The sequence below is a fragment of the Pinus tabuliformis genome, chromosome J (genome assembly GCF_031772625.1).
Source record: "Pinus tabuliformis cultivar Carrire ecotype Pingquan chromosome J, CPIR1, whole genome shotgun sequence".
Lineage (NCBI taxonomy): Eukaryota > Viridiplantae > Streptophyta > Pinopsida > Pinales > Pinaceae > Pinus > Pinus tabuliformis.
Window position 1 is genome coordinate 516,363,395 of NC_142295.1, and position 15,646 is coordinate 516,379,040.

Below are 15,646 nucleotides of genomic sequence, written 5' to 3' on the forward strand. Positions count from 1 at the left end.
TGGTGCAATTTGTCATTATGTTGGTGTGTTAGATTTATGGTTACATGTTTATGCTTTATTTGTTATCACTTAATATTTCCCGTTAGGAATATTACAAAGGCAAAGGAGCCACATCCATTGTTGAGTCGAGGCTAGAGGGCATGACGTAAGCTGAAGAATGGCCCAATAAACTAAACACCTAAATGAGTAAGATCTAGTGATCTAGTGATCTCGATCTCTTCCACCTGGAAATGGAAATGGTAATCAAATAGATAACTCTTCAATGAATTGAAGATCATAACCTTAGTTTTACCCAGGTTGATTGCAACTGTCGGAGATCATTGAAGTTGGATAAAGCATTGATCTATCTCCGTAGGCCCTCAAGAGGAAAGATTAGGAGGATTAAAACCTGAGTGAAAAAGAAGCATACTTTTCAACACACAATGTAGAAGACATGTATGGTCATCCTGAACATGTTCCCAAAGAAAAAGTTCATCAATGCAGATCCCAAATAGAGTTGGCAAGACAGGATACCTTTGCTTAACCTCAATGGTGCATCAGATGAATCAGAAATGTCATGGGTTGCACTAAAACAAACAAGAACCTACTCATAGTGTCTCAGTAGGGCAGCAAGGAGGGTCTTTCAAATATGAATATCCCAGAGTATCAACAAAGCCTTTCTCAGAACCGATCAAATACCCCTCTTGTCTTTGTTATATGCTATCAAAGAAACCAAGTCTGCTTTCCTGTTAACCTGGAAGGTCAAAAACGTATGATGAATCTACAACTAGGTCTAAAAGAGTAAATATTAATTTTGCAGGAAAGCACTATTCCATTGCATCAACATTCAAAGTACCAGGAAATAATCAGTGAGAAATCATTATCCTAAATAAACTCAACACAACATGTATCTCAGGATCTTCATGTTTTCATACTTAAGATTATGACATACCAGACATGGTTTAAACTTTAGGGTAAATGTAAAATGTATCTCAGAATCCCAGGATCTTCATGTTTCTATACTGAAAATCTTGGCATGCCAGACATGATTTAGGGTAATTGTAAATCTGTCTTAGGATCTTCATGTTTATATACAGTTTTGGCATACCAAGTATGGTTTAGTGTAATTGCAAAATATGTCTCAGATTTTCATGTTTCTATACTTAAAACTTTGGCATGCCAGATATGGATTCGGGTAATTGCAAACGGTTTCCCACATGTTCATGCTTATCTTCTCTATGAATATATGATGGTACTAGAATAAGTAAAATGAATATAATATTTCCAAACCAAAATACGCACTCCTAGATGTTTCCCAGCTTTAAATTAGGTGGAAAACAATATTTATTTTTAAATATCAAAAGATAACTTACAGATTGATCAAACTGCTGCGCAAGAATATCACTGTTACTACGGCATACCCATGATAATTTCTTCCTTTCTATGTCAACAAGGCCAACACCCTGGTTTGTACCTATTTACAGAAGCAACAAATTGTTACAAAATATATATTCCTAGGTTTTAATCCCTGTAGAGTTCCCTATATTTATCAACAAACACTCAAAAGTAATTAATTACTCAGAACATCAGAAGTACTTAAAATACCGGGGCATGCATTTCACAACCATCCCTTCTCCAAGCGCAAGTATATTACAAAATGAAAATACTAGCTTTCACTCATATATAGTTTCTACATTATGAATAATAATGGCTTAACGAGAAACTTTGAGAAGAATTGTGAGGTTTTCCCTCTTCCACCGCCCTCATCAGATTTCATTTGACAGTCATAAGCTTTACGTGTAACCAGGAGGTGAGGGTATGGATATATATTGATATGTTTGTCATGTTAAACTAATAATTTTAACTTTTATAAAATTTAATTATAATATTTAAATAAAATGAATAGTTATACATATATATCAAATGTTTGTTATATTAATTTAGTAATTTTAATTTTTAAATATATATTTATATACATATATATATTAACAATAATTAAATTGTAACTTTACGTTGATTTGGGGTAGCATCAGATGTGCTCTAGCCATGAAAATTGGTGGAGAGGCTAAAGCATATGAGATCTCCAAGACCCAGAACTGGTTTGGGGAAATTCCCGGTTAGAGAGATATTAAAATAATTAATATTTTTAATGGGTTCCTAAGTCTAAACTTAGGAAAATAAAAATATTAATGGGTATTGATAATTGGGTAAGAAGGTTCTAAATGACATGGATCAAGCCAAATATAATCTTAGCTGTTGATTAGAGATTTAATCTCGGTCGTTGAAGACTCAACAAACAAAGTATAAGAGGAGGCTTGAGGGTCAGTTGGCGGTACACCATGTTGATCAGTCAGTTCGGTTTTCTGGAGCGGGGTTCGCTGAAAAAATTCGAACAAGTGATCTGAGTTGCAGCAAGGGGCAGTGAATGCATAGCAGAGAGGCAGAGATAGTGTCGGGAGACCAGCGCAGAGGCAAAGAGGCAGACATAGAACCAGTAGCAACCACATGGAGGGCCAGAGTAACTGTGCAGAGCGCCAGAGGGCCTGTGTGGGTGACACAGAGGGCTAGAGAGCTAGCGCAGAGCATCTGTAGGCTGAAGCAGGGGCCAGGAGGGTTGACGCAGAGCCTCAAAGAGGCATTGGAGAGACTTTCGTGGAGCAAAATTGTAGAATATCTGCTTCCGAAGAGAGGTATTACTGCCAGATTGATTTCTCTGTCAGGTGAGCCAGTTTGGCACCCACTTGCACTCAAGAAAAGTTGCTTAATAATAAAACCCTCAGAACTGTTGCACCGGTTTTCCCAAGTTGGGTTTTTTGGTGGACAATTGTCCAAAAATAACGGTATCGCTTGTGTGTTTTTCTATTTCTTTCAGCTGTTGATCTGTAGATGGTTGAGACTGCATTTGTGTTTATTTCAATATTTATATGGTTAAATAACTTGTTAAAAAATAAAACAAGTAGGTGAAATAAACCAGATAATGCAGGAAAATTTCTAACGGGTTAGACTTAGAAATTTCAACATGGTATCAAAGCATTGTAGACCAGAGGAGAGTTGAAGGCACCAGCTAAATTAGAGAATTTGCAGCAGAAACAGTTGTCCCGAGAGACTGAAGTTGTTCCTAAGTAGAAAGTAGCAGAGAAGGACTGACGCAGAGGGCCTGCGTCATCATTCCGGGCCAGAGAAAGGGTCAGCGCAGAAGCAGTGAGAGGCAGAAGAGGCTCACGAAGAGCCACGTCATCCTGCTCAGCCAGGTAGGAGTGACGCAGTTGGCCAGAGGAGCGATTCAGCCACTATTGGGATTGCGCAGAGCCAAGAGGCTCAGTTTCTTCAGCTGTTGGGGCCTAGGGAGCTGTGGGCAGATTGTGGATAGTGAAGCTGGTGGGGTGTTGTTGTTGTCGACGCAGGACAGTACCTAACAGGACAGAATCAAGCTAGAGGGAGTTGCTACCTAGGCAGATTTCTAGCCAACAAATTCAGATTAGTGTTGCAGGAGCAAAGGGGATCGGAGAGGTGCGATTCAACTGTTGGCAGAAGGATTTCCGGGAGGCAAATCGAGACTCCGAGGGAGTCTAAGAGAGGATTTCCAAGGGGGAAATAGAGACTCAGAGGGAGTCTAGAAGAGAACTTCCAAGAGGGAAGTAGAGACTCAGAGAGAGTCATAAAGAAGAGCGGAGATGGAAATGAACGGACTGAGGGATCAGGATAGGCTAGATGGGGCGTCCAACTTTGTCATCTGGAAGGTCAGGATCCTGTCTGTTCTGGATAGACATCGCATCAAGGCCTTCGCCTTGAGAATCGTGGCTATCCCAGTCAACCTAGTTGATAACGAAAAGTATGAGGATGCAATGGCCAAGGCAAAGTGCATAATCCTTGATGGGGTCAAGGATCATGCAGTTCAGCATATTGCCGAGAAGAATACGGCAAAGGAGATGTGGAATACCTTAATGACATTGTATCAGGGCACTTCCGTGCAAAGGAAGATGCTACTAGAGAATCAACTGTGGTCGTATCAGATGCAGAAGGGGGAGCAGATAGATCACTTCCTCAACAGGTTGCAGGAGATTCAAGACCAACTTGCTTCCATAGGGGCCACGCTGGATCACGAGTTAATGGTGAGAACCACCCTAAATGCAGTCTTTGAGGAGTGGGAGACATTCGTCCAAAGCATTTTGGGCAGAGCGAATCTTCTAGATTGGGAAGAATTTTGGGGAGCTCTTCGCCAAGAAGAGATTAGACGGCTGACCAAAGGAGGAAGTAGCAGCAAAGGAGGTCGAATCAAGAAAGAGGAGGAAGAGGATGCGGCTCTAACATTTGTGAGACAGCAAGGGAAGAGGAAGAAGAAGGACATCTCCAAGATAAAGTGCTTCCACTGTGCGGAGTTGGGCCATTATTCAACCCAGTGTCCCAAGAAGATGAATAAGGGAGAGGCTTCTGACTCCAAGGCAGCGCCGGCTAAGGCGGAGAAGGAAGTGGAGGATGATGACGATTGTGCCATGAGTGATCATGTACCTCTAGAGAAGAGGTGGGATGACATCGAGTTGTAGTCAAGAGGACTACAGGAGATGTGGGGCAGGATCCTTGAGGTACCCAAACTCTTGGATCATATCTGGCTACGGGATTCCCAAGAGACAATAGCAACATGATGAATGTCGGTAGAAGCAAGATGCGGATGAAGCAGCAGAACAATGCTTGAGTGCAGGGATCTGTAGCAACGCAATAGGGGCTGCAATAGTGCGAGAGGCACAGAGGAGGTTGCAGCAGTGCAAGAATGCACATAGGTGTTTGCAGCAGTGCGAGAGGCACAAAGTTGTTGCAGCAGCACAGAGGCAGCAGAGAGAGCACAGGATAGCAGCAGAGAGAGCACAGGATAGTAGCAGAGAGAGTTTCAGCATCAGGAGGGCTTCTAGCCTGACAAGGATGTCAGTAGTTGGGTAGATCAGTTACCATCGTCTTGGTAACTAAGTTGCAGTGCAGTAGTCGCAGTGGTAGTGCTATGGGCAGCGTGATGAGAGAGGGCTGCAGTGTTGGGAGAAAGGATCAGCAACAGCATGAATGCAGAGGGAGCTGCAGTACAGATGTAGCAGTGGTAGTGGTAGAGCCATGGGCAACAGTACAGAGGCAGCAATGTAGTGGATGTTGGGCAGCAAGGCCAAACATCAGCACAGGTACCGGTGCCAGATGATAAGGGTGATGTTCAGTGGTGGAGCATTACTAGAGCACACTCCTCGCTAAGAGGGAGTGTTGATTTGGGTTAGCATCGGATATGCTCTAGCCATGAAAATTGGTGGAGAGGCTAAAGCACATGAGATCTCCAAGACCCAAAAATGGTTTGGGGAAATTCCACCTGGTTAGAGAGATATTAAAATAATTAATATTTTTGATGGGTTACTAATTTTAAACTTAGGAAAATAAAAATATTAATTGGTATTAATATAAAAATGGGTGAGAAGGTTCTAATGACATGGATCAAGCCAAATCTAATCTTAGCCATTGATTAGAGATTTAATCTCAGTCGTTGAAGACTCAACAGAAAAAGTATAAGAGGAGGCTTGAGGGTTAGTTGGAGGTACACCAAGTTGATCAATCAGTTCGATTTTCTGGAGCAAGGTTTGCTGAGAAAATTCGAACAAGTGCTCTAAGTTGCAGCGAGGGGCAGTGAGTGCATAGCATAGAGGCAGAGATAGTGTCGGGAGACCAGCACAGAGGCAGAGATAGTACCGAGAGACCAGCGCAGAGGCAGAGATGCAGACGCAGAACCAACAGGAGCCATGCAAAGGGCCAGAGTGACTGCGCAAAGGGCCAGAGGGCCTACGTGAGTAACGTAGAGGGCCAGAGAGCCAGCGCAGAGCATCTGTAGGCTGACGCAGAGGGTTCTAGGTTGACGCAGAGGCCAGGAGGACTGACGCGGAGGGTTCTAGGCCGACGCAGAGGCGTTGGAGAGACTTTCGTGGAGCAGACTTGTCGAATATCTGCTTCCGAAGAAAGGTGTTACTACCAGATTGATTTCTCTATCGAGTGAGCCAGTTTGGCACCCAATTGTACTCAAGAAACGCTGCTTAATAATAAAACCCTCAAAACTGCTACACTAGTTTTCCCAAGTTGGGTTTTTCCGGGGACAATTGTCCAAAAATAACGGTGTCTCTTGTGTGTTTGTCTATTTCTTTCAGTTGTTGATCTATAGATGGTTGAGACTGCATTTGTGTTTATTTTCAGTATTTATATGGTTAAATAACTTGTTAAAGAATAAAACAAGTAGGTGAAATAAACCAAATAGTGCAGGAAAATTTCTAACGGGTTAGACTTAGCAATTTCAACACTTTAACGCTATGGTGATCAATATTTACTTTAAAATGATTGAAATTGTTAATTTTATTTAACAACCTTATAAGTGCGAAGTATTTAATCTGTATATTTTGAGTGTCGAATTTTAAGTAATATCTCACTTCTCAATAATTTAAGTATCTAGCCCTTTTTTCATTCATTTAAACATTTTTCCTAATTATTTAATAAGTATACTAGTGCAAGGCATGCGATGTATGCATATGTAGCTATCATATGCATACATCATATGCATGCTAATACCCTTTTGCTTATAAATCGAAATGGGTCATTACACCTCAAATTTGAGTCTTATGTGCCAAACTGCGTGGCAATCAAATCCTACCCAAGTCTACCGAAGTTTAGTTTGTTGGAATTGTAGAGGTTACCCTTGGAGGAGGGGACCTAGGTTAGGGCTTATTGCGGAAGGTAGAGACATAATTTGTCTCACAGAAACTCATGAACATGATGGTTGCAAAACTCCCGTGTTTGACGGTTATTTGAAGTTAGCAGTTTGGAACAAGGTAGCAGAAAATGGCAAAGGGTACGGGGGAATACTAGTTTTAGCGAAAGAAAAAGAAGGCCATCACATTCAATTAATGAAAGATGCAAATAAACAATATTAATGGTTCAAAATATCAGAGAATGAGAAGCACATAAGAATTGCAGCATGTTATTTTGCCCCTAAAGTCTCAAAAACTTACAAAAATAAGGGGCTAGACAGCAAGGATCTATGTGTTGCTTTAAAGCAAGATATCGCCGCGTACTCTCAGCAGGGAGAAGTTATTTTAGTGGGAAATTTCAATGCTGGAACAACAAATCATCAAGCTAGTACCCATTGTTGCAAAGAGGATCACAATCCTATTTGGCTCACTGAAGAGGAGAATCCCCAATGGGTGAGGTGTTCAGAAATGACAAAGTTAGCAGTCATTGTGGAGAGGAGTTGCTTACACTATGTGGTGCTTTCAACTTAATTATTTGCAATGGTGTAGATAGATGGAAAAGGTCTGGGAACTTCACTTGCAACACACACAATGGGGCAAGTTTCGTTGACTATGTGATTTGTTCACAAAGCTTGATAGAAAAGATAGACGAAGTTAAGATTGGAGAGCATATTTGGGACTTAAAATCAGACCATAACCCAATTTATATAAAGTTATCATGGTTAGAAGAAAGGCAACATAAGAGGAAAACCCAATACTCTCGACAATCACTATCAAGGGGCAAAATTCTTCTCACACAAGAAAATTGTACCATCTTCAAGGCAATGTTAGAGAGATTAATTCAGAAGGAGAAAACTGGTTTCAAAAACTTCAACAGTGATGAGTTAACAAATATAATTCAAATTTCACTTGAGAAGTGCAAAAGAGCAAAAGATAGGAAATCAGAATCAGATTGTTTTCCTGTAAATGCTTGGTTTGATGAGGAATGCAAAATGGAAAGGAGAATTTTGAAAAAGCCAATCAAGGAGAAGATGAATGTAAAGTTATATAAGTAGATACTAAAAATGAAAAAAGAGGAGTTCATGCAAACAAGGAGAGTTAATATATCTAAGCAAGAATAACCCAAAGCTTTTCTGGTAGGAACTTCAACCAAGGAAGAAGCAAATCAAAAATAATATTACAGTCAATCAATGGTTTGAATATGCAAGACAACTCTATGAGAAAGAATCGATGGCGGAGCCTTCCCCCAGGATCAACACAACTACAAAGCTCTTCACATTACAGGAGGTGGAGATTGGAATTAAGACGCTGAAAACAGGAAAGGCAAAGGACTTGGTTGAACTTCAAGCAGAGTATCTAAAATGGGGAAGTAACACTCTTGCGCCGCACATCATGGAAATATTCAACACATCATTCAGTAAGGATTCCCAAGAGACTAGACAACTAGCCTAACAATAATAACCCTTTTTAAAAGTGGAGAAATTAATAATCCTTCCAATTATAGAACCATTATGATCAATCCTTTGTTTGCAAATATTTCTAGCAGCATGGTAGAAAATAGAATCAGTAAGTGGGCAGAAGTAAAAGAAAAGAGGGCAAGAGAAGAAGCGGGTTTTAGGACAAAGCATTCTACAGTGGATCATGGTATCACGTTGAGACACATTGTTGAAAAGGTTTGGAGGGTGTTGACCACTACGTGTCAACGACCCATAGCAGTACACCCCCTTTTTTCGCAAAAGGGATAGCGCTTGATCAACATGTCCATGTCGTTCGACTATCATCATCAGCGTGATCATGTTATATTGTAAACCCAATCTACATGTGTAAATTGTAAATAATCTCAGCAAATCCATGTCATGTATGTAATCACCTAGGTAAACCTAATTTTCTGGTGATGATCTACATTCTAGAAGGTTTTTTGTCTCACCGATCCATGATCGGCAGAGTTTTCCTTCAGCCTTACCCCAAAGTTGGAATGAATTTTGTCACTAAAATGTTAGGGGAGTCCTAGTGTGCTAGATCGAGTCTATATAAAAGTGATTTGGGAGTAATCCTAACTATTTGGTTAGGTTATTTTATTACAAATTGCTTGATCTGCTAGATTGTATTTGTGTCGCAGAACTTGGTAGTCTACGAGGGTTTATATCAAATGGGTTTTCCCCCTTGAGATGTAAAAATGTAAAAATCATGATGTAAAATGTCTTGAGGGTTAGAAAAATAATTTATCCCCTCATAAGTCCTAGGTCCTAGGTAATTTTAAATTTTCCAAAGGCTAAATTCAAGGGTTCTTTAAAAAATTAAATTTTAAAAGGTCCAGGGACTAAGGTTAATTGATTATTTTGCTAAATTTTATGCCCTTGGTCCCTAGGGTTAAGTCAAAGTCAAAATTTTGAGGAAATTAATTCAAAAATTTAATTTGTGAATTAATTAAAATGCATTTAATTGATAATTTCGAATTTCCTCAATAATTTAAAATTTCAATGGATGAGATTAAAAGAAATTTTGATCCTCATCAACAGTCGAGATCACTTTGACAGGGATCACTCGAACCAGCTGTTGGAAGATTTGTCTTTAAATAGGAGGCCAGTTGTCAGTTGGGATCATTCGATCTTGGAGTCGTGTGCTAAGTGAAAGCTATCTTGTCATCATTTTTTTATGTGCAATAAAGAAAGACTTTGGGGTTAAATTCTGCTGGTGTTACTCTCCATGAAAACGCTGTAAGATGTTTTATTTTCATGCATAGATTTCCTTTCAACCATTGATGATAGCTTTATGAAGAGTGATTTAAGCACAAGTATCTTGTTTGATCACTGGGGTTTGAATGGTAGTTTAAATTCTGAATATAATGGCAGGTATCTCCATTAAATCTGAATTTTATTGTTGTTTTCTCTCTCTACGTTAATGGTTGAATTGAGTTGTGCAGGAAATTCTTGATTTTGAGATCATCGAGCGTTTAGGGAAGTTTTCAGTTGGACCAGCCAACTCCTGATCAGCATTTTCTGAAGGGCCCAGCTTGATTGAATCCCAGGCTTGTCATTAGAACTTCCATTGTTGATGCATGAAGGGTTTTCTCTGAAGCACCTCACTTTAAACTTAAAATTTTAAAAAAATATGTGTGGCATAATGATAGATCTGGCTACTTAGAGCCTTCAACTTGTAATTACTGTAATTATTTAACTGGGTTTTTGGGGTTTTAATTTCATCATTGTATATTTTGTTTCTGGGTGTTTTGTTTTTGTCATCACAGGTTGCAGATCTGAAGGGGAATTCTTGTTTGAAGCCAAATCTAGGCCCTGGAGGGTAAGATTTGGCTTCAGAATTAGCTCTTGCAGGGTATTTATTTCAGATCTGGAAAATTTTTGTGGGGTTTTCATTAAGCAAATCTGAAGCGGGACAATTTAAATTTTTTTTTTTAAGATTTCTAGAGAATTTTTTAGGGTTTTCTGGGCCAACCGTCTGCTGCTTCCTAGGGTTTCATTCTTGTTACAGGAAAATTTCGAAATTTTTTTGTGTAAAACCCTAGCTTGTATCGCAGCCATCTCCACGCTGCCATCTCCTCACTGTACGCCATCACCTGCGTTTTAAAAAAAAAACTCCTGAGCTACCCACACTGCCTGTCCCTTCGCCTTTCAAACCAGCACTTAAACTTTGCTCCTTATCTCTCCATCTACCTATCTTCCTCTCCACACAGCTCTCCTTGTTACGCACCCATAGCCCTCCTCACATGGTCATCATATCTTTCAAACCCTTCCACGCAGCCTGTTAATCCCTCATCGCTGCCATTGCAACTTCCTTTCGCTGCCATATCACGTCGCATTTCCTACAGCTCCAACCTCCCTCATTCTCCTCCTTGTATCCCTTCTCTCTGTCGCCATCGAAACTCTGCTCACGCTGCTCCATATGATCCGCCCTCATTCTCATCACTCCTCCTTTGTCACCTATGTATTGCCTCTCCAAACCTGCAAAAGAAATTGTTGAACCCTCATCCTTCTCCATTCCATCGACCTTCACTATTCTGTCGTCGAATTTTTCTCTCCCTGCTGTCGTCAAACTCTTTGAACCTGCACAAACAAACAACAATATGCTTCGACTTTTTTTTATTAGGTTAGGGTAGATTTTATTTCACTTGTTTAACCATAAGCTATTTGATTTCATTTTGTGTGGTGTGACTCCTATTGAGTTTAGGGTTAGACTTTTTCTTTTTTATTTCATGATTTTAATTTGTTTCGATTTAGTTTAGTTTTAATCTAAAAGACTAAAACATATATAAATAAATAAAAAATTTGAAATTTAATTTCTTTTTTGTTCGCTCATGATTTTCGATTCTTCTTTCTATTTTGATTTTCTTTTCTTTTCTTTTTTACATTTTTAGATTTTGACTTTGTCTTTTAATTAAAAATCTTAAAAAAATAAAAAATAAAAAATAAAATCCTAAAATAAATAAAATTTAACACATATCGAGAAATTCACTTAGGGGATAATTAAGCTGTCAAATTCAAGTCTCCTTCTAGGTGTCTTTTTTTTTTGTTCTAGTTAGATTTTCTTTTTAGTTTAGTTTTAGTTGATTTATTTTCTTTTTTTTATTTCATATAAAACAAAATCAAAAAAAAAAAAAATCTAAAACTTATAAATAAATAAATAAAATAATAATAATAATAAAAAATTCGATATGTTTTGGTCACTTTTAAAATTGAAAACCTTTTGTTGATCATTTACCGCATTAAGTCTAGCTTAGCACACTTAAAAAGTTTTCCTAAGATTAATCTCATTCATCAAGGGTAAAATTTAAAGGAGATTTTTGTCGTATTAGTGTTTTTCAATTCTCTATAGTTAAATGTGCTTAAATTTTTATATTTGAAGATTAACTATTTGAAAGTAGTGAATCGTTTTTTGAAGCTAGCAAGCTTTTACATTTTGTGGTTGTTTAAAATATTTGGATCTCTTGGAATTTAATTGCTAGAGCATTGTGCATCTGTTGAATATTTTGCATCTCTCTATTGTTATTGCTTGAATTATTTATTGTTCATTACATGCTAGATACTTTGCAAATATTTTCAAGCGATTGTTAAAGATTCTCTTTAAAGCAACAGTAGCTAATCAATTACTTGATTTTCATTTTAGCTAGCAAGATCATTAACTCCATAAGGCACTAGTATTAATCATTCAAAATCTAATCAAATTCCAATTTTTGCTAAGCCTTAATCAAGTATTCGATTGCTTCACTGTGTCTCCGAGCTGGCTGATTCCCAGCTGGTTCTCTTTTATCCCATAGGGTCTACTCCCCTTAGCCTGCTATAGGGAGTCGGCTTAAACGGAGAGATCGGGGATGAGGGTGACAGCCCCCGATCTAAGCGTTGTCGTGGGGCTTAGACACTCTGTGCGACAACAGAGGGCAAAGAAGAAGTATTATGTTGCTTTGTTGACTTCAAAAAGGCATTTGACACAGTCCCTAGAGATAAGTTGTGGCGTAGAATGGAAGAACTTGAAATTCCTTTGCATTATAGAGTCATTGTCCATAGACTTTATGAAGAGGTGAAAGTCAAAATTAGAACCTCAGTGGGTATTTCAGAAAGCTTTAGAAGTGACATTGGAGTCAAGCAAGGTTGCCCTCTATCCCCTACTCTTTTTGGTTTATATATTGATAAACTGGAAGAGTGGCTAAATCTGCAAGGTGGAGATGGTGTTCGGTTGGGGGAGTTTGTGATAATGCTTCTTTTATAAGTTGATGATCTTGTATTGATTTCTCAATCAGCCCATCGATTGCAAATCCACCTATATGCCCTTGAGCATTTTTGTAGAGAAATGGGGATGAAAGTCAATACTAGCAAGACCAAAATAATGATTTTCTCTAATAAAAGGAAGCAGAGCCAACATACGTTTTTCTTTGACGGCAACATTCTTAAAGAAGTAAATGAGTACAAGTACCTTGGGATTGATTTCAACAACAAACTTAATTGGGAGGACTGTAAAAAGAAGAGAATTTTAGGAGGGTGGAAAGCATTATATGTTCTTCAAAACAAATGTAGAGAAGCAGGGTTATGGGATTGGAAAACGATTATAGTGCTTTTTGTACTCCTAGTTTGTCCAATGATGCTATATGGGTGTGAATAGTGGGCTAGCAGCACCCCCGTCGCAAAATGGAAACAAATTGAGAAAATCCAAAAACGCTTGATCATGAGCAAGTTCAATTTAAAAAGTTCATTACCTTATGAGATAATGTTTGAGTGAAATAGGAGCAACTCCCATCAAAGTAATTGCAATGGTGTAGCTCATAAGATATCTAAAAAGAATTGAGCAAATGGGAGTAGGTAGATGGCCTAATGTTATCTTCAATGAAGGCATGAATGAAAGAAAGAAAACATAGATGAGACAAAACTACAAATGGATGCAAAAAATGGAATATCTACCTCAATGTTTGTCCCACAAATAGCAAGGAGCTAAAGAATTTTGTTATGGAGAAGTTTCATAAACGAGTATGGGGAAAAGAGTTGGGTAGAAAGAAGAAGTACTACATTGAGGAATTCAACCCTACATGTGATTTACAACAAAAAGAGTTCATTGGAGCTAGCATTCTGTGGAGGGAAAAGGTTCTTATTGCTCAATTAAGAACCAACTCGCATCAACTTCAGTGTGAAACAGGATGGTGGAAAAGGCCTAAAGAAGCTTGGGAAGAACGGGTGTGTACATTTTGCATGTCTAGGGCAGTGGAATCGGAAAAACATTTCATTTTGGAATGTGATGCATTCAAATACATCAGAGAAAGTTATGGGAATATGTTAGCATCGATTTCTTGACATTGTCTTTTCAGCGAGGGGATTGTTGGAAGGTTGGGCCAGCTCATCATCAATTTGAATAAGAAAAGGATTGAATTGCAAAAGGCGAAAAGCAGGGAATTGATGGTCCCATAGACTATTTTTAGTCTCGTGGACATTAAAATATCATTTCATTTTTGCGGGCTCCACATTCCACCGAGTTAAATGCTTAAACTCAGCAGGCCTTTGAGGAGGGAGTTACAATATATTATTTTGTAAGCCCCACAATAGTCGGTTGCGGCCCAAATTGTGGCACAAACGAAACTCTCGAATGGGCCCGTGGGGTTTTCTAGGAAACTACGCTCGAACAGCGTCATCCACCGCTTCTCTCTAAGAAACAACATCAAACCCTCTACGTCGACTCATCCTCAAAACTACTCAATATCACAGGGCACCCTCTAAAACCCTCCTTTTCTTTGAAACTACGGGCCTTAACAAGCAGTAGACAGTCATGGTCATCAAGTTTTTCATCAAAATCAACGAAGCCTCCTTCAGGGATCTCTGGAAATACGGCCCTTTCTTATTCCACATACTACACTGGTATCCAAATGTTATTTCGCTTCATCAGAAAATCTGTTCATTAGGATATTAATGAAATAAAGGTTTGTCGTTGACAATGGATGCTTCAATCAAGCACTGGGCTGCAATGCTTGCTCTGGAGTGCCTGAAATTTCAACCATTCCTTCAAATGATCTTGATCTAATTTCAAGAAGATTAACTTTGGCACTAGAAATCTGCTGAATTTTAACAATACCATTCCCAGACTCCGTTAGAATGGCTGCAACTACACATTCTGGTATTGCAACTTCAACTGTAGTTTTTGTGATAAGTCCACTAGCAGATCTTTCAAATCCAGCAAAACCTTCTTGACGAAGAATTTGCTCCTCAAAACCAGAGAAATTTCCAACACTGCCTATATCTCCTTTTGACTTAGAGGACCATGGGCCGGGAGTATCACATTGTGTATATGTCCCATACTACTATGTAGTCTTGCTTGCTCCTTCAAAATTGCCTATGGGCCGAGACTATCACATTGTGTATATGTCCTGTACTACTATGTAGTCATGCTTGCTCCTTCAAAAGTGCTTGTTCTGCTGAGTCGATGCTTCTTTCAACATCACCATTTGCATTGACAAATGAAGTGAAACTTTGTAGAAGTGCTTCATGCTCCCTTCAAATTAACCATAGAATCTCCCTTTTAGTATCATTAATGCAATTTGAATGTTATATTCCCCAAAATATGTGACCTTTTAAGTATGTAATCCATACCATTTTACCTTCTCTTACCCACTATCAAAAATCTGTCAAACTAGTGTTGCTCTACTGCTGTTGCAAACATCTCGCAAACATATCTGAACAAATTGCACCTAAATGTGCTTTCTACTGGGTTTATGCTACAGGAATGCACCTGGATCAGGCTCCTTTAACCACAAAAGGTTTTGAATGACAAGGGGTATGGTGCAGTGAATGAGAACCCAACCTCCAAATCAAGCCAATCAAAAAATTATCATCTACAGTTCTAAGTCCTATTGCAGCTATCTTCATTAAATCCACCTGTTAAATCTCTTCTGTAAATGGTTGTAGTGTTTTATTCTTTGTGCTTCCTTTGGTATTCAGCCTTGAATTTGATATAGGTACCCCTGCTAGAAGAAGGGGTAACAGGACTTATAAGTTATAACTGGTGTACAACTGTCATTCATTGTCCTTCCCTGTACTAGCAAAGTTTAGGAACCACAGGTTTTCCAATTGCTCTGCTGGAAACAAGAGTACTAGTGAATGTATGCTTGAAATGTTAATCCCTTTTATCTGTGTGTAGCTTATATTTAATGTGAAAGGCATCATAAAGATGTTGGCCTTTGTGCCTATAGGTTTTAAAAGTTAGTTGAATCAGAGTTGATGGTGTTTAGAAATGGCTCAATGGAGAAAGTAAGCAAATAATGTCCAATCATGTCAGTTATTCATTCCTTTATTGAGGTGAGGCCTCGTGGGCACATTGTAATGTCCCCAAGGGATTAATTGAGAAAGGGACAAAGTAGCCTATCAACCCCCACAGGCTATATAGTCTTTGATAAAGGCGAAAACCCCAAAATACCC

At 38.8% G+C, this 15,646-nt stretch overlaps 1 protein-coding gene across 1 annotated transcript in view; it reads right to left on the bottom strand.

The window, feature by feature from the left end:
• LOC149228023 (Transducin/WD40 repeat-like superfamily protein) overlaps nucleotides 1–15,646 on the bottom strand; it is a 394,377-nt gene that overhangs the window by 160,161 nt on the left and 218,570 nt on the right. Inside the window, exon 7 of the mRNA XM_089378042.1 lies at nucleotides 1,353–1,453. Coding sequence (XP_089234168.1) covers nucleotides 1,353–1,453 — 101 coding nt within the window. The remainder of the gene's footprint in view (nucleotides 1–1,352; nucleotides 1,454–15,646) is intronic.